The 18,394-nt window shown below is 53.8% G+C and overlaps 2 protein-coding genes across 2 annotated transcripts in view; one reads left to right on the top strand and one right to left on the bottom strand.

The window, feature by feature from the left end:
- Positions 1-7,960, top strand: part of LZTR1 (leucine zipper like post translational regulator 1) — a 34,905-nt gene extending 26,945 nt beyond the window's left edge. Inside the window, exons 15-20 of the mRNA XM_040085453.2 lie at positions 588-744; positions 2,029-2,155; positions 3,251-3,400; positions 3,606-3,711; positions 4,355-4,435; positions 7,164-7,960. Coding sequence (XP_039941387.1) covers positions 588-744; positions 2,029-2,155; positions 3,251-3,400; positions 3,606-3,711; positions 4,355-4,435; positions 7,164-7,280 — 738 coding nt within the window. The 3' untranslated portion in view covers positions 7,281-7,960. The remainder of the gene's footprint in view (positions 1-587; positions 745-2,028; positions 2,156-3,250; positions 3,401-3,605; positions 3,712-4,354; positions 4,436-7,163) is intronic.
- A 1,942-nt stretch (positions 7,961-9,902) lies between these two features.
- On the bottom strand, positions 9,903-18,026 carry RNPEP (arginyl aminopeptidase). Its single transcript, XM_040085933.1, has 11 exons — positions 17,607-18,026; positions 17,116-17,256; positions 15,384-15,532; positions 14,723-14,839; positions 14,371-14,606; positions 13,467-13,580; positions 13,111-13,223; positions 12,677-12,785; positions 11,879-12,103; positions 11,148-11,290; positions 9,903-10,164 (listed from the first exon to the last, which is right to left on the bottom strand). Exons 1-11 carry the CDS (start codon positions 18,024-18,026, stop codon positions 10,000-10,002), a joined length of 1,932 nt encoding a protein of 643 aa, XP_039941867.1. The 3' UTR covers positions 9,903-9,999.
- Between the last annotated feature and the right edge of the window lie 368 nt (positions 18,027-18,394).

Below are 18,394 nucleotides of genomic sequence, written 5' to 3'. Positions count from 1 at the left end.
TAGTTCATTTGTCACCCTCTCACCACACTGATTTTTGTAAGAAGTTTATCACACAAGGGCCTTCCGGAAATCTTGAACTGTTTCCTGTGTTTATGGAAAAGGTTCAGGCAAAACCCACACAAGGAATCCTGTAAGCTCTTTGGACCCTTAGTGGAGAGTGTCAAGAGTTAAGGTCTCTTCACCCTTTTAATTAACTTTTGGTGTCTAATTATGTTAAAAGTTATTATGAGATAGCAACCAATCTTCATTATCTCCGTGAAGTTTTCACTATCTCCTGAGATTTCCTGTTTTAGAAAGCTTTGGAGCAAAATAATGGGCAGTTAATCTCTTTCTTGTTAATATTTCTAGTCAATTTTTTCTAGATGCTTAGTTAGAATTGTCCTGAATTTCCTGTTCAAGTAGGAACCTAAATGGTCATTTAGGAAAGATAATATCACTGTTGGGTAGTTCCAGCTGCAGGATCCATGTGGAGGTTCAAAGGACAGGATGACCAATGGCAAATGTAACATGTAGGATGTATGGATGCTGTAAGATGACTTCAAACAATATATCATAAATTTCTGAATCAATATTGGTGTATTTTTAAGGAACATTGCCTGAACTTCGTGGTGAAGGAATCCCATTTTAATCAAGTCATAATGATGAAGGAGTTTGAGCATCTTTCTTCATCCCTCATTGTGGAGATTGTCCGGAGAAAGCAGCAGCCCCCTGTCCGAACACACTCTGACCAGCCACTCGACATTGGTAACCTTGCTGCTTTATGGAGTAATTCCATGTGCTGGTTTGGCTTTGCTAATGGTTTGTTTAGTGTGGAGAGATGTCTGGGAAGCAGCCCTCTGCAGCCCACCAGTTCCCAGCTGGGATAACTGCTCGGGCTCTCTCCTGCACTGAGACAGAACACACAGTTCTTTTCCCAGTGAGTTTCAATCAGAATGGTGTCCCATCAAAGTACACGGGAAATATAGTCATATTCTAGCAATAAACCATCCTGATCCTGTTCAGAGAGATGAGAGAAGGGTGTAAAGGATGATCCAAAAAAAGGCAGTGAACAGTGGCTGTGAGTGGCTGAAGGGTGACAGAGTTGAGCAGGGAAACAGCCTGCTTGAAGGTATTCACCAAGGAGGGGCAGGAGGAAGGAGGAGGATCTTGTGAATAAGGCACTGCTCTGTGTGCGTGTGTGAAAGGAACAGTACGTAGGGAGGAGAAGAGGAAGATGTGATTTACAGAATTCATCAAAGCCTGATTTGGGACTAGTCCTACTCAACATTTTAACATCCTGACACACAACATGAGGAATTTTCCTCGTGAAATTTTCTAAGGCCACGAAGTTCAGAGGCATTGGCAGTGTTGCTGTGGAGTGCTGCACAAAAACAGTGGGAACTGAAGAGAAAGAGAAGGAAGCTAGTCCTGGAAAATCAAATAGAAAGGCTTTGGCTGGTATTTGTCCCGTGGGGGAGAGGTGCACTGGCTGGGAAGGTGGCACAGCCAGTTCTGTATCCAGAGCTGGAATGATGTGAGAGACACAAGCATTAAAAACTGAAAGATGAACTTTGAAAATATGAGTGAATTTGGAGCAGCTTGGATGTGCTCTATTTCACAGTTGTGCATTTACAAAGGTTGGTTAAAATATTGAATGAAAGAAGCCTTTTTTGCTGATTTGGGAAAGATTTTCATTAAGACACAAAATTTTATATTTCTTGTGGTTGGAAATAGTGTGAAGGGAGGGGAAAACTCGGCTTTCCTGTCTGTAGAGAGCACCTGTCAGTGTGGCCACAGCTGGAATTTGCTGTCAGTGGCAGAAAGCAGAGCAGACAGGTGTGGTTCTGGGAGGGGCAGTAGGGAATGAGCTGTAGTGGGGAAGGATGAAGTTCATTTTGCTCCACAATTATGAGGAACGACTTGACTCAAATTCACACTGAGAGTCCCAAAGGAAAGAGGGGCTGGAGCTGTGGTTTGGCCATGTATTAGTTTGATACTACCTGGTCACCTGGAACTATAATGTCTTTATTTCATTATGTTTAATTTCAGGAACATCATTAATTCAAGACATGAAGGCTTACCTGGAAGGAGCTGGGACTGAATTCTGTGATATCATCCTGCTCCTAGATGGGCACCCACGGCCAGCCCACAAAGCCATCCTGGCAGCTCGCTCCAGGTGAGCCCTGTTCCTAACACTGTACCAAGAGTGTGTGTGAAGGACAGTGCAGGGCTGGGCAGTCTGTGCTCAGCTGGCTTGGTTCAGAAGACAGGGAGGAACTTAAATCTGCATGAAGTGTTAAGATGCAGCTTTGCTCAGTGGGTGTAATAAGCCTTTAAGCAGTAGTGATTAAGGTTTTTTTTTTCCATTTCATACCCAGCAGGGAAAATAGGAAGAAATTAGAACTGCAGAGATTTTGCCGAGGGTGTGTGAGAAGCTGCACTGCAAGACAAAACATCTGTAAAATCACAGGAAGGGAAACAGGGTGAAAAACATAAGGTGGTTTCAGTGAAGTAGAAAGCAACAGATATCCACTGAGGTTAGAAGCAGCCTTCTGACAGTGAACAATTCATATTGTATCATGTGGAACTTGAATTTCTTTTTCACGTTCTGATATTTAAGACTGGTTATGAATAAACATAACAAAAAGGGCGCATGACAAAGACTAGAGTGTTCTGCATACTAGAATATACAGAGAAAGGAGCCCACCCTGCTGATGGTGGGACTGTTCTCCCTCCTCAGGGTGTAGGTGAAGTGGATTTGTCCTGCACTTGTGTGTTCTGTGAACCTGCACTTTATGTTCCACCAAACATTAAGGGTTCACATAACATTTCTATTTCAAATAATACCACAATTTTTTTCCAGGCGCAGTAACAATATTCAGTATTAGTTACCGTGGTATTTTACCAGAAGCATTTCAGAGCTCTTAAAACAGCCCTGATGATTGGCAGCCTGTAGATACCAAGGAAATTCATAATGCTTTAAGCTCTCTGCTGGGTCTTATGCAAATTAGAGAAAAAGCAAAGCACCATGTGTCCTAATTTTCGAGAAACAGACAAATTTCAGGTAGTTCTGATGGTAATTAGGGGGATTATATTTGGAGTTTTCACTGGCAGACATACATGAAAAAATAAATGAGCGGTGTTTTTGCCCAGGTTGTCGCCTGAATTTGTTGCTTTGGGAGCTGCAGTCCTGAATAGCAGCCTTCGAACAATACTGGGTTAAACCATCTGTCTGCAGAATGTGTTATATCAGTTTTATTTCCCTTTCCAGTTACTTTGAAGCCATGTTCCGTTCCTTCATGCCAGAAGATGGGCAAGTGAACATTTCTATAGGTGAAATGGTTCCCAGCAAGCAAGCGTTTGAGTCCATGCTTAGATACATCTATTATGGAGAAGTGAACATGCCACCTGAGGACTCCCTGTATCCTTAGATTTGAAGGAATTGGAGGATCTGTGTGAGTGCACTTCCAGCTGGTCTCCTTCCTTTTGCTTTGGATTGCCTGGCACGGACTGGGAGGATGGTTTGTGGTGGGCACCAGCTCTGCACTTCCACTCCTGACAGGGATTTGTTTGCCGTCAGTGCTCTCGTCTTTGCTTTTTGGTTTATTCCTCAATGGCATGAACAGATACCTCTTTGCAGCACCTTACTACTACGGCTTCTCCAACAACAGGCTCCAGGCCTACTGCAAGCAGAACCTGGAAATGAACGTCACAGTGGAGAATGTGCTCCAGGTAACTGTCCCCAAGCACTTCAGTTAGTCACTTGAGGAAAGCCAAGGGGTCTGGTCAAGCAGGTACCCCCAGTGCCAGGTCATTGAGACTGCCCTATGTGATGACATATGTGGGAGCCCAGCCTTCAGCAGCATTGTTCCTGTGTCACTTCTGTTCCTGTGCTGCAGGGTTCAGCAGGTACTGCTCACCTGGCTCCTGAGCTCTCATCCCCCGTTACAGAACTGTGTTTCTAAAGGTCTTTTTAAAATGACCACGTGCTCAGCACTCAACTGTAAACGCTTTTTGGCAGACGTTTGATCTAGGGGAAACGGTGGTCTGCAAGTAACAGACATTAGTCTTGTTTTATCAGTGATGCTGACAGGATCTGGCAGTGGAGTTTGAGCTAATAAAAGATATTGTGTGGTAAAAAAGCCAATGCCAGCTCCCAGGCCGCCTGAGCCTCTGCAGAAGCAATTCCTGCTGATTAGCTCTTGAGGACTCCATACAGTTTAAATCCAAGGCTTATTTTTGAATAGTTCAGAAAAGATTCAGTTTGTAATGCAAAATGGAGATGTTCCCTAGCTAAGAGGAGTTACCGGCTCTGGGTCAGGTTTGTGCATCTGAGCCGTGCAGAACGGAAATCACATTTTTGCTCCTGCTCTAGATTCTAGAGGCAGCTGACAAGACCCAGGCCCTGGACATGAAGAGGCACTGCCTGCACATCATCGTCCACCAGTTCACCAAGGTTGGTTGCATCTTTTCTGTGGCTTTTGAGAGCTGCTGTCCTCTGTCACTGCCTTGGGTAAAGACATGTTCATGTAGAAATCAGTTTAATTCTTCCTCATGTGAGATAGCTGAGAGCTGGCTGCATGTTACTGACACTCACTGGCAGGACTGCTAGGCACATTTCTCACACTAAAGACTAGAACAAGCTAGTCTAGAAATGTGAAGGCCTTCCAAGCAGAAGTTACCCCAAATTGCTTTCATTTCCTGTTGTTCCACCTGTTCATTTTGTGCCGTGCCCTTGTTGGTTTGGTGTGTGTATAGCAGAGTAAGTTTGCTGTATATTGAGGGCACAAATCTCTCCCTCACTAGCAGTTATCAGTGTGCTCCTCTGTCATACGTGTCATACATTCTCTTTCATATATGTTTTCTTGTCATGTGCTCTAAAAGAAATTACCATGTCCTGGCTGGGCTCTGTATGATTTCCATGTTCAACAGTTGGACTCCATGGTCATAGAGGTCCTTTCCAATCTTAAAAATTCTGTGGTTCTGTTTTGATGGGATTATGCATTATTGTCAAGAGCCCAGTGTGCTGATATTCCTGTCCTCACTTGAGAGAATAAGGATATTGTCATTTAATTGTTCCTATGAGATGTGGTCCGTCCATGAGAGTTCCCCAGCATGTCATCAGTTCATTGCTCAGCTCATTAGCATTGCTGAAATAGGTAGATAAATCATAGGAATTGGGATTTCTGGATGCTACACACATGCTGATGATAATTCCCTAGTTAATATTCAAGTAGCTCACTCTCCTTTGTATATTTAAACTCACAATCCTCCTGGGGAAGAAGAGCACTGCTCTGTCCCATTAGTGTCTGGAGAGGAGACGGGATGGTGTTCAGTCTCTTCATTAAATGCCAAAGTTGCTGGAGCATGACGCATTTTACATTCAGAAATAACTGAAATTGCATAAAAAGCATTGGGAGTGGAGCCAGTATCCAGAAATCACTCGCAGAGGAGAGCCCACAGTGTGAGGTTGCAGCCCCTGCCTTCATCCTGTCTGTTTTCTTCTGGCCCCGTGAGTCCTGTGAAGCAGCCCAGTTCAGCGGGAATGGGGAATGGTCCCACTGCAGGGTGCAGGACATCCCTGGGGCTGGGGTCAGTGCCTTGCAGCCGCTGAGGACTGAAATTTCACAGTATCACTTGGCGGTGGAGGCCACATGAAGACAAAGAGGAGTGATTCTCCCCAGAATGTCCAGGGGAAAACGGACATTGCAACACTGGGAGGCAGCGGTGGGAGCTGGAGGGCGTTCCTCAGCTGTACTTCCTCACCAGGATGTGGGGAAATGTTTTATATTTAAACTGTTGACTGGTAGAACAGCGTTCATCAAAACGTGTCTGGAAGACTGTCAAGCAGATGTGCACAGAGAAGTCTCAATTATGCAATGTTTTCCCTTGGCCTGAGAGGCCTCAGTGTGTGATTCTTGGCCTGGGCTGGGTGACTCAGTGTGGCTGGGCACGGACGCTCTCTGCTCCTGCGCCAGCCACGGGCTCTGAGGGGGATTTGTTCTCGGGCACAAACCCGGTGGGTCACCGGAGCTCAGGCAGGCTGGGTCCCTGGCTGTGGGATCTCCTGTTCTTCCAGTTACTTAACGCTTCTGGATTTGGACTGTTGAGCTTTCCCCCCAGCAGGAGCATTACTGAAGAGCTGTTTCCCAGAGGTTCACTGCTTTGGGCAATGTGTTTTCAGGCTCTTGTGTGTCAGTGTTGTGCAAAAGCCCTAATAAACCTGCTGTTGTGACCTGTTTGTAGTGACACCCTGATCTGTTCTGCAGTGTGTGCCTGGGCTGGGGAAGGATCCCACCAGCACTAATGGGGTCTCACTCTCTCCCAGTCCTGGCACATCCTTAGACTGGGGATATTGCCACAAGCATGTCCTGAGCTCTTTCTGAAAGCGTTCTCAGCCATTTCCTTCCTGGCCTTCAAAGGTTGCTCAGGACATGTTTATTCTTTATCCCAGTGCATCTCCCTAGTGCGAGGTGATAATGTCAGTTCAGGTGAGGCGGGTGGGTGAGTCCCTGGGCACAGTCTGCCTGGAGGCTGGGTGTGTGTTAGTGCCTCTAGACAGAGGGATTACTGGCTCCTTACCATGATGTTGAGAAGGAAAGAATGTGTAGAGCTCCTTTTTGCTAACAGTTGAGCTTCTGAACAGTCCCAAAGCATAAAGTTTGTTGTAGATTCTCATCTATCTGATGTGGTGGAGGTTTTTGTTGGCAAGTGCTCCAGTGACCTGCTTTGACTGCAGGAAGAATTCCAGCAGAAGCAGCATGGACGCTGAGAAGAGTTTTTCCTCAGGAGCACAAGAGCAACGAGATCAGGCCCTGAGTCACGTTTTCAGTGCAAAACCACAGATCTCAGAGCTCAGGTTGTGCTGGTGCCCAGCACTGCTCTTAGGAGAGTGCTCAGTCAGTGTCTTGTAGCAGTGGGGCTGTCAGTATCAACAGAGGGGCAGCTCTGGGGGCAGATTCCTGCTGCTCTCCACTCCCAGCAGCCTGAATTTGGTTCTAAGCCCCAACTGGAGCCCCATGATCTGTTGTTCCCTGCAGCCCAGCCCCACAGCTGGGATCTTGCACCATCTGTGCCCAGCCAGACTTGCTGTGGGGTGCCAAGGGTAAAAGGGTAATACATGAGCTGTGATTTGGGGAGGTTTTTAATTTCTTCCTGTTTTTTCTGTTTTGTTTTCCTTGAAGGTCTCCAAGTTGCCAAATCTCCGCTCGCTCAGTCAGCTCCTCCTCCTTGACATCATAGATTCCTTAGCTACCCACATCTCAGACAAGCAGTGTGCAGAGCTGAGCGCAGACATTTGACATTCCTTGGTAATCCACCTTCTCATTTGTTCCTGACAAACACTGGCACTTTAGAGCTGGCTCTGGTTTACTGTCGTGTATGGAGTAGCTCAGTGTGTGCACAGTGCAGCAGCCCTGGAGGAGCAGGGACAGCTGAGGTGCTCTCTATGGATTTGCTGGGTTTGTACCTTTGTGCGGTGATTGGACTTTTTTACATTTGTTACCCAAATGTAGACTTGAAATCATTGCAGGCGTGAATTAATTCCACATGGGTTGCGGAGATACTAAGTTCATAATCAAGCTCATTATTACTTTCATACTGTAAAATCAAGCAGTCATGAGTAAGTCACTAATCCTTTGAAACACAGTATTTAAAGAATACTATTTAAAGAGCTACAGCTGACCCAGCCCGAGGGCTGTAAGGGGAAGTCAGAATGAAACCGGGAACAAGAGCACGTGGTGTTCACAGGGAGACTGGCCCTCGGACCAGAAGGTAGTGACTTTTCAGAGACTCCATGGTGTGGATTAACAGATAAGCCCCTGTGCAACTACCCAGATTGGTGGGCTATGGGAATCCAGACCTATGCTCTGCAGCAGGTCAGACTGGAAGATTACAGCAGTCCTCTCTGACCATCAAATCCCTTAATCCTGTCTTGCTAAGCCTTTCTAAATCTATTTATTAATAAAGAATTAACATCTTCTCCTGGCATTTCATGATTGACTTGGATTTCATTTTGGAAAAAAATTAAGCAAAAAACGTTCTGTGCTTGATGAAGGTCACATTGTTAAAAATAACTGTGTTAACATCTTGTTACTAATTTTATATTGAAGTGTCTCTGTGAGCCCTTGCCTTTGCAGGAAGGTGAATGAAGGCAGAGTGCCCTGCCCAGCCCGTGTAGGAGCAGTTGCTGTTCCCTCCCCTTGCAGCCCCCAGCTCTGTGCCGGATGCTTCCCACACTGCCGAGTGGAGAGGAGAGGAGCCTCACCTCTCCTCACAGCTGGATGGTGTTAGTTGGAGAGCACCAGAAATGTGGTGTTGGTAAAAGTGTCTGCTGGTGGAACTGTCCCAGTCCTGCCCAAAGCCCTTGGGGCTGCCCTGGGAGTGACTGACAAGCTGGGAATCAAAACCTCGTCCTGCTCCAGCTGCAGGGGCTGCTCTCTGCTTGTGAAGCTGGAGTGGTGCAGGATCCCTGTCAGGACATGCAGCTCCCAGCCCTCACATTCCCAGCCTTGCAGCCATGATTTTCATTCAGTGAAGTGTTCCTGGAGCAGCAATTGTGAGCTCCTCGTCAGCATCCCACAGCCTGATACACCTGCACGTGCTCGGTGTGCCCAGGATATTGCAGTCTGTGCAATGGAGACCCTGTCAGGTTTGTAATCCAAGGGAAGTGCTCTAGGGACAGCCCCATCTGTCTCCCTGGTGGCTTGCTCAGGTGAGTCAGACCAGAGGTGACAGGTACTTCAGAGAGCCAAGGGCACCTTTTAAACCAGATTCTTTCCAGATGCCTCAGTGATAGGGGACTCTCTTACCAGAGGTCATGATAATTGTACTGACAGGCTGTGTGTTCCCTGGGAAACCAGACTGGCAGCTGCAGAAAAGTTCTACACTGCAACTTGTAACAACACCACAGTCAATTTCCAGTAATGCTGATCCACTAGAGGACACCCATTGCCCAGGGAAGCCTCATGCTCTCAGGCTGAACAGGTTGGTGGTTTCAACAAATCCTGAGCCCACCTGTGAGGAAATGCACAACCCCCACCCCCTCTGAGCGGGCACTGCGGGGTCTTGGCTTTGGGGGTACAGTTTGGGCTCAGTCACAGCTGTAGGGACCACAGTGCTGGGGCAGAGATTTAGTGTGAAAACTTGTAGCACCTTGAGATTTGCTCTGGGCTGCTCTTGTGCAGAGTGCCAGGACTGTGCACCCCTCTGAGAAGACAGCCCCAAGTTTCATAGATCACAGGATGGGAGGTGTTGTAGGGGTCACACACTGTGGAGTACAAGTGAACTTCCCAGGGCAGTTTAGGTGTTCTTGTTACCAGCACCGTGTTATCATTATGGCCAGCAGGCTCTCAGGTTACTGATATTTCTGCAGCCTCGGGCAGTTTTGTACTGGATTTGGTGCATTGAGATCCCTGCCTTTGATAAGGAATAAGGAACATTGTGGCTGTGGCTGTCCAGCTTTGTCTTATTCCTACAGTGTCTGCCATGTGCCGGCCTCACTGGCTCTTTAAAGCCCTTGGGACTGCTGGTGGGAGAGCCGGAACACCCCTTTCCTCCAACCCTATGTGAGCCCCAGCATGGTGGCAAAAAGCAAGGTGGAGAAGCAATCCCCAACTCCTCTGGAGCAGAAGCTCAGGCCTGGAGCCAGGAGGTCCCAGCTTTGCCACACTGCACCAGCTCCCCATGTCCTCACTGTCACACAGGACCTGTGGCAGCTGGGCAGGAGCTTAGCAAGGAGCAGTGTGGATCAGGGCCAGGAGATGCTGCAGCCCTGCAGGCACCAAGGCCAAGCCCAACCTTCCAGTGCCAGCACCAGGAAAAGCCAGCAGCACCCCAAGTGCCCAGAGCAGAGCTGGCAGTGAGGCAGGAAGTCACTCTGAGGTGGCCCATGGCTCACTGGGAACGGGAAGAACACAGAGAAAAAAATTACACATTTTAATAAGGAAATGTGCGGTGAGAGGGAGGCACTGAGGTCCTGCCAGCATGAACACTGGTAGAGGGAACAGCACCCAGGCTGCCTCAGGCCTCAGCCTCCCCCAAGCCCAGGATCTTCTTGACGTAGTTCTGGACGTTGACGTGGAGCTGGGGCGCCGTGGCAGAGAAGGTCTCCATGGCCAGGGCCCGGGTGGCCTCGGAGCCGCCCCACATGGCGCGGTACACGGGCAGCGTGTACTTCTGCTTGCCCTGCGGAGACACGGCGCAGTTATGGCCCCAGGGTGACAGCCCCATTGCCCCTGTCCCCAGCGCGGTGCCTCCAGCATCGCCCTGCTCTCGGCGAGGCACAGAGCACGTGGCAGTGGGATGGGATGGGGAATGCTGTTGTGGGCAGCCCTTGGCACCGCAGCACCTGGAGAGGGGAGAACACCTGGACCTTGGAGAAGGAGCAGACCCTGAGACGTTCACAAAGTGCAACAAGGTCGAGTGCAGGGTTCTGCACCTGGGCCAGGACAGGAGGGATGGAGGGATGGAGAGCAGCCCTTCAGAGAAAGACTTGGGTGACAAACTGGGTGTGACCTGGTCACGTGCTCTCCCAGCCTGCAAAGTAACCTGTGTCCTAGGCTCATCCCCAGCAGTGTGGGCAGCAGTTGGGGGAGCAAATCTGCCCTCTCATAAGACCCCAACACTGGAGCACTGCATCCAGCTCTGGAGGCTCCAGCATGGAGGTCCAGAGGAGTCCATGGAGCTGCTCTGAGGGGTGGAGCCCCTCTGCTCTGGGGCCATGCTGGGAGAGATGGGGGTGTTCACCTGGAGAAGAGAAGGCTCTGGGGAGAGCTCAGAGCCCCTTCCAGTGCCAAAAGAGCTGGAGAGGGACTTTGGAATGACAGGACAATAGGGAATGACTTCCCACTGTCAGAGGGCAGTTAGATGGGCTGTTGAAAACAAATTCTTCCCTGTGAGGGTGGTGAGGCCCTGGCACATCCCTGGAAGTGTCTAAGGCCAGGCTGGATGGGGCTTGGAGCAACCTGGTCTGGTGGAAGGTGTCCTGCCCGTGGCACAGGGTGGAATAAGACAAGCTTTTAAGGTCCCTTCCAACCCAAGCCGTCCTGTGGGACTGTCAAAAGCAAGAGCCAACCCCTGTCTCCCTGGCACTGAAAGCCCTGTGCCCCGTGCCCTTCTTTCCCCACTGGCATGCTGCTGGGCGCTGCCACCACTGGCCAGGGACAAACCTGGCTGTGCAGGAAGTCCTTGACTTTGCTGTACTCAGCCTCCAGGTTGTTCTTGAGGACAATCTGGCACCAGCGCAGGCGCAGCTCAGCGTTCTGGGCTTTGGAGATCTTGGGGTACATCTTGCTCAGCCTTTTCACATTGCCTGTGAGAGGGGAGCGGTCACCATCCCCCACGGGGCTCTGAGCCAGCTCCCAGCCCCTGCTCCCAGGGAACCCCGTGAGTCCAGCTGTGCTGCAAATTCTTTGGGATCCTCACAGCCTTGGGTCAGCCCTTGCCCAAGCAGCCCCCACCCCCAGCTCTGGAGCACCCCAGGCCCTGGCTGGCTCTGGGCAGGACAGTGCCCATGCTGGGCCCTCCAGGCTGGGCAGCCCTGCAGCACCATGTGCAGGTGGCTTGGGGTGCCAGCACAAAGTCGGGGGAGATTCCTCAGCAAAGAGGGCAAGGAGAGTTGTGCTGACATGGGGACACAAGAGCCCAGCAGAGCCAGCCTGGGGACAGCAGGACTGCACATGTCCCCATCAATCCAGGGACATGCTTCCCCTGGCTCCAGTCCCCACCACACCAATCAAGGCTTCCCTGGAAGCAGAACCCACAGAGCAGTTGGAGAGGGGCTGATGGCCACACACCCGTGTGTCCCCCCCGTGTGCCCTCACATCCCCGGGATGGACTTGGGCACATCACCCTGTGTCTCCTCTGGGCACCAGAGCCCTGGGAGTGCCCTGGCATTCACCTTCAGGCAGGGGGGATTTTTGCAGGATCTGATCCAGGAAATAGACCAGCTGGTACGTCCTCCAGCCCGTGATGTCCACGGCTTCGATCGCCTCCATGTTCAAGCCATCAGCTGCCCAGAGCTCTGCCAGCTCATCCGCCGGCCTCATCAGCTGCTGCCCCGGTGACAGGTCAGGCAGGTAGGGCGGCCATCCCGGCGTGTTCAGCCAGCGGTCAAATTCAAACCCTGCAGCGAGACAGGAGGGAGAGCTGGGAACGGATCCCTGAGCCCCACAGCAGGTGCTGCTGCCCAGACCCCCCACTGCCTTCTCCCAGTGCCACCAAACCTGCCCGAGGATGGTGACCACCACAAACTAACGGGGGTGAGGCCATCACACACATGGGCTCAGGGTGTGCTTGTGGGTATCAGCCCTGGCACCACCAGCAGGAAAGCTCCAGCACAGAAAGCTCCTGCCAAGCCTGGATCTCCAGCAAGGCTGGGCCAAGCCCAGGGTGCTGGCTGGGCCTGATCCCAGTGCTCATCAGACTCACCAGGCTGAGTCATGGACACCCCATGAAACAGCATCTGAGTGCAGACCAGGGACTGGGCTTGAATGGAAAAAAATCAGGCTGAGCCGGCACATGCCCAAGCCTGGGCCTGGTCCCAGCAGCCAGTGCCATCCGTGCTCCTCCAACAGAGCCAGGCTGGCAGCAACAGCATCTCCAGTAAAACACACAAACCAATGTGCAACGGCTCCGGGGCACATGGGCAGCTCTGAAACCATGGGCTGTTCCCTGGCCAGGATGGTGCTGGGCTGACCTGGGATGGAGTCCACGCCTTTCTCCTTCAGCTCCGGGAAGTACTCCAGGAAGAACCCGAGGGTGTCATCTGCGGTGATGCTCTGGAACTTGAACCGGTTCACGTAGGCCTGTGGGGACAGATGGGGATGATGCCAGACACTGACCCCAGCAGTGCTGCCCAGCCCTCTGTGTGCTCCACCTTACGGGGGAACCCATTCCAGGCCCTGTTCCCTACAGGGGCTGCCCAGCCCTTTGCATCCCCAGGGATACTCCTCAACATTCCCAGCACCTGCTGCTAGCAGAGACTAGGCTCTGCCTTAATCTTATTCCCCTATTCACGTTCCCATTTCCCACCTCTACCCCAGCCACCCTCTCAGCCTGTCCTTCCCAGGGTCCTGCTGTGCCCTGGCCTCCTACCGTGGCATTTTGGATGACTTTGCAGCTCACACCCACCTGGAGAAAGGCATCAAACTTGCTCTGGTTGCCCACAAGATGGGCCAAGTAGCTAACGAAGCAGTACCCCTTCTCATAGGGTGTTTCATTGTACGTGTCATCTGGATTGACACCTAGAAAAAGGCAAAACGCTCAGAAATCCTCTGCCCACCTGCAAAACAACACAGCCCCGACGTGCACCAAGATCCTCCCATCTGCGCTGGGCGCAGCCTATCCCATCCCTCCTGCAGCCATCGTCTCTCCCGGGTCCCTTCACCCCTGCTGGTTTTACTGCCAGCCATGGAACAGCCCGGCTCTGCCCAGCACATCTGTCACTGTCCCGCTCCGCCGCGGCCCAGGGACGCCCAGGCACAGACCTGGCTCGATCACCACGCGCAGCTTGTTGAGCGGATGGTCCTCCCCCGTGGCGTCCATGTGCTGGCGCAGGAGCACCCTTCCCGTGGCAGCCTCCAGGCAGGTGTAGGGCAAACCTGGGCAGAGACAAGCGGAGGTATTCGGGGAGCCTGGCCAGAGCCCCAGGCACCGCGGGCACAGCGGGCGCTGCGACGGGAGAGGAACGGCATCAGTGCGTGAGCTGGGAGAGCAGGAAACGATACACGTGGAGCTGGGATTGCAGAGCTGCAGGGAGGCACGGGGCAGCCCAGCCCCGCGCAGAGAGAGAGTTTTCGAGCCACTTAAATTTGTGTGGACACAGCAAATTGTGCTGGGAGAACACGAGTTTCTGGATGGGACTGTGTGTCCAGGGGGAGCTCAGGACAGTCGGTATCAGCTCCACATGGGAGCTGCAGGAGGATGAGGAAGGTGAAGCAAAGACACAGTACCCACATTCCTGGCAGGGGTTGTAGGGAACTGTTCATCTCAGAGCAAAGGCTACCAGAAATCACAGAATGGTTTGGGCTGGAAGAGGCATTAAAGATCATCTGATTCCCCCTCTGCCATGGGCAGGGACACCTTCCACTAGACCAGGTGGCTCCAAGCCCCGTCCAACCTGGCCTTGGACCCTTCCAGGGATGGCGCAGCCAAAGCTTCTCTGGGCCACCTGTGCCGGTGCCTCCCCAAACTCACAATATCTAATCTAAATCTCATCTTTTTCAGTTCACAGAACCCCAACAGGGCCTTGCAGCTGCTGCCCTTCACCTCTTCTGAGATGCAGCACAGGCTCCATCCCCACTGGCAGTCAGAGGGACGTGCCGAGCTGTGGGACACAAACCCCAGAGCCACAGAGGGCTCAGCACCCCACAGCCAGGCACGGCCACGCACCGTAGACCTCGGTGGAGATGCGCCTCTGGGCGTACATGGTGAAGCCCTCGTTCAGCCAGAACTCGCCCCACGTGGCATTGGTGACCAAGTTGCCAAACCAGCTGTGGGAGATCTCGTGGATGATGACGTCCACCAAGGAGCGGTCCCCGGCCAGCAGGCACGGCGTGACGAAGGTGAGGCAGGGGTTCTCCATGCCACCAAAGGGGAAGGAGGGCGGCATGAACAGGATGTCATACCTGCCAGGGAAGGCTGGGCTCAGACCCCGCTCCTCATGAAGATGGGGCTGGGGACAGAAGGAAACTCTCTCCCTGTCCCTGGAGAACCACATCCTTCAGGAACCTTCCAGCCATACCTGCCCCAAACATAAGGTCCAAAGAGTTTCTCTCCAACCACCAGGAACTCCTCAATCACCCCATCATACTCCTTCTTGGCAGCCTCGATCTGGCAGGGCTCAGCCCAGACACGGCTCCTGGCCAAGTGCAAAGAAGAGGAAGTTTAACCATTAGGGGACTTTCACCTTGTTGCTTCATCAGACAGAAATTGCACAGGTTCATTCCAAAGAAAAATAAAACCCTGCTGATAAAGGCATCTAAAGAGGCCAAAAGTGCAAATTGCTATGATTTCTTTCCTTGTGTGATTGTCAAAGGGTTTTTATATGGCTGCAGTGGCAGCCAAGAACTGAAGCAAGCACCAGCCTGTGAGGAAACGTGGGATCCTCCATGCACAGGGACCCACTGCCCTCATTCACATGCAGGGTGACATAAGCAGAGCCAGGGACCCTCCTGAAGGTGAGGGGACACAGCACCAGGGCTCCTTCTCACACTCCAGTTCAAGAAGGACTCTCATCCCCTGAGCCCAGAGTCTGGTGACACAGACAGGGACTGGCTGTGCCATGTTTATGACCAGTGTCTCTGCTCTCCAGAGCCCCATGGAGCACAGAGAGGCAGGAGGTGGCTGCCACAGGAGCTTCACCCACAGCTCCCACAGCTCTGGAGCCCTCCTGAACCCCTCACCTCGGGCCAACGTCAGCAGACACGATGTCCCCAACAACCAGAGCGATCAGGTAGGAGGGGATTGGCTGGGACATCTTGAACACAAAGGTGTTATCCTTCTGCTTCTCCCAGCTTGTGGCACTCATCACAGCTGTGAAGCCCTCAGGGACCTGAATATGTGGATGAAACCATCCATTAGATGCACAGCATTCACAACGGGAGGCCAGCTAAGCCAGCTGGGACGCCACGATGTCTGACGGCAAACGCGTCCCAGCCTGAAGGTGCCGGGGCCGTGGGCACTGCAGGCTTTGGGGAGCAGAGCAGGAACACTCTGAGCTCCCACTCAGGATCCCAGCAATACTAGGATATCTGGAGCTGCCCCGGGTGCCCCTGGAGGTACCAGGAGATAAGGAAATGCTGGAGCTGCAGGTGTGGAAGGGCAGAGGCTGCAGATCCCTCAGCCGCTGGCTCCCCTCCCAACTGTTGCACAACAACTCATTTTTCCTGTTCCCAAGCCAGCATAGAACCCATGGCCAATCCACCAGCCTGGGCTGAGCCCAGAGAGACTGATCCAGTGTCACCTACCCCCAACAGGGGTGAGCCCCGTGGTGTCCTTGGTACAGAGCATCACACCAGAGCTCAGCAACAACCCCATCCCACATTCATCCTGTGGCACCAGAGGGGCTCTGCCCTGGGAGAGCAAAATAAATCAATCCTGGCATCACCAGCTGATGCCACCACATGCCACTGGCACTGGCCTGGTGTCACACCCACAAGCAGGCTGGCACGCTGTGGCAGGGCTGTGCCACTGTCACCACCTGCCCAGGCGCAGACAAGGAGGGAATCTGGATTTAGAGCCATCTTTGGGGGAAGCAGCTGCTCCTTCCCAGAAGTTTGGCAGCCCCAGAACTGCCACCAGGACCCAGCGTGGCCCAGCACCATCACCGTCCTCCAGCTGTTTTCTCCCAAACTCAGCTCCTCCTGCTACAAACGCCAGGAGCTCTGGGCAGGACAGGCAGGCCGAACATGCACCCGCTCCTGGGCACCAGCACTGCAGCTGGGGAGAGGCAGCAGCACCCTGGGGCTGCTTGTCTTCATCCAAAAGGGCATGTAAGAGAAAAACAGCCCAAGTACACATGAGTGATTCCTCAGCTGGGGCCTGAGGAGGAGGGTTTGAAGCAGTGTCCCTGCTGTGATGCCCCAGTGCTTTGGCACATTCCCTGCAAGAAACCCAACAGCTCAGAACAGTTTAAGCTGGAAGCGGCATTAAAGCTCGTCTTATCTCACACCCTGCCATGGGCAGGGACACATTCCACTATCCCAGGTTGCTCCAAGCCCCATCCAACCTGGCTTTACATGCCAGACCCAGGGACGGGGAAGCTGCCCAGGGCCTCCCTAAGCTCACAGCCAAGAATTCCTTCCCAACATCCCATCTAACCCTCCCCTCTGGCAGTGAGAAGCCATCCCCTCTTGTCCTGGCACTGCAGATTCTTGTTCAAAGTCCCTCTGCAACTCTCATGGAGTCCCTTTAAGCACTGGAAAGGGCTCTGAGGTCTCCCTGGATCCTTCTTTTCTCCAGGTGAACACTCCCAGCTGTCCCAGCCTGGCTCCAGAGCAGAGGTGCTCCTGCCCTTGGATCATCACCATGGCCTCCTTTGAACTTTCTTCCCGAGCAAACTTTGCACTCGTGGAGGGTTTTTTCTCCGGGTGGGTGTGAGGGAATGGCTGGTGCAGGTCCTGGGGCTCCTCTTACCTTCACAGTGGCTGAATAGGTGAACTTGACTGAGGGGGTGTCGAAGCAGGGGAAGAAGGATCTGTTGAGAACAGCCTGGCCCTGTGTGTACATGTAGGGCTTCTGCTTCCCCGCCGTCTGCTCAGGGGACAGCCAGCACACCTGGGGAGGGACCGAGACCACGGTGAGGGGGCGGCTTGATCACAGATGCTCCTTGCAGAGGGGGTGGGAAGGGGCTCCTCACCCGGAGGTGCTCTGCCCACCCCAGGCCTCGTGTCCCCTGGACCACCCCCAGCTCCCCCCGGGTCTGGCAGCCCCCAGTCTACACCCAATCTCCTCCCGGTCCTCGTGGGCCTGGGTGTCCCAGCGGGCTCGGCGTCCCTTCCACAACCACCCAGTCCCGCCGGGCTCGCTATTTCCCGTTCCCACCCTGCTCTCTCCGGGCCCGGTCCCCCCCCGTGCCCTCCCACCTCCCCCGGGCCCGGCGTCACCCCCGGCGTCTCGCCGCTCACCCCGGGCCCCTCGCCCGCCTCGTAGTCGATGAGGAGGGTGAGCAGCTGCCCGGCGCGGGGGGCCTGGGGCAGGGCGATGTGCAGGGCGCTGCCGTAGCTGGCGAAGGGCCGGCTCTCCACGGGCAGCGCCTGCCCGGCCGCGTCCCCGGGCCCGCCCGGCGGCGGCAGGAGCGCGGCGCGGCTCACGGCCAGCGAGGGGTGCGCGTCCAGCCGCAGCTCCGCGCCCGCTCCGTGCCGCTCGCAGCGCAGCTCCAGCCGCGCCTGCCCGCGCAGCCGCCCCGCGCCCGCGGCCGCGAAGGACACGAGCAGCTCCAGGTGCAGGTGCCGCAGCGACCACGGGCCCGCGCTGCTGGCGGAGGCCGCGTCCCGCACCGGGGCCCGGTCCCGCACCGCGGCCGCGTCCTGCACCGGCGCCGCCATCGCCGCACGGGGACGGGGCGGGGCCGGAGCGGGGGCGGAGCGGGAGCGGAGAGGCGGGGAATCCGTGGGTGGGGGCGGAGGGGACCCGTGGGGGGATCCACGGGGAGATCCCTCCGGCGTCCGTGGGTGGGGGATGGAGAGAAATCCGGGGGTGGGATCCGTCGGGGATCCGTGGGCGGGGGACGGAGGCGACTCGTGGGGAAATCCCTCGGGGTTCCACGGGTGGGGGATGGAGAGAAATCTACGGGTGGGATCCATCGGGGATCCATGAGTGGGAATGGAAGGGCGTCTGTAGAGTGGATCCATGGGTGGGGGATCCAGGAGGGGGGATTGAGGGGACGTGGGGTGGGATCCATGTTACGGGGATG

The sequence above is a fragment of the Hirundo rustica genome, chromosome 24, assembly GCF_015227805.2.
Source record: "Hirundo rustica isolate bHirRus1 chromosome 24, bHirRus1.pri.v3, whole genome shotgun sequence".
NCBI lineage: Eukaryota > Metazoa > Chordata > Aves > Passeriformes > Hirundinidae > Hirundo > Hirundo rustica.
This window is presented reverse-complemented; position numbering and strand designations above follow the sequence as displayed.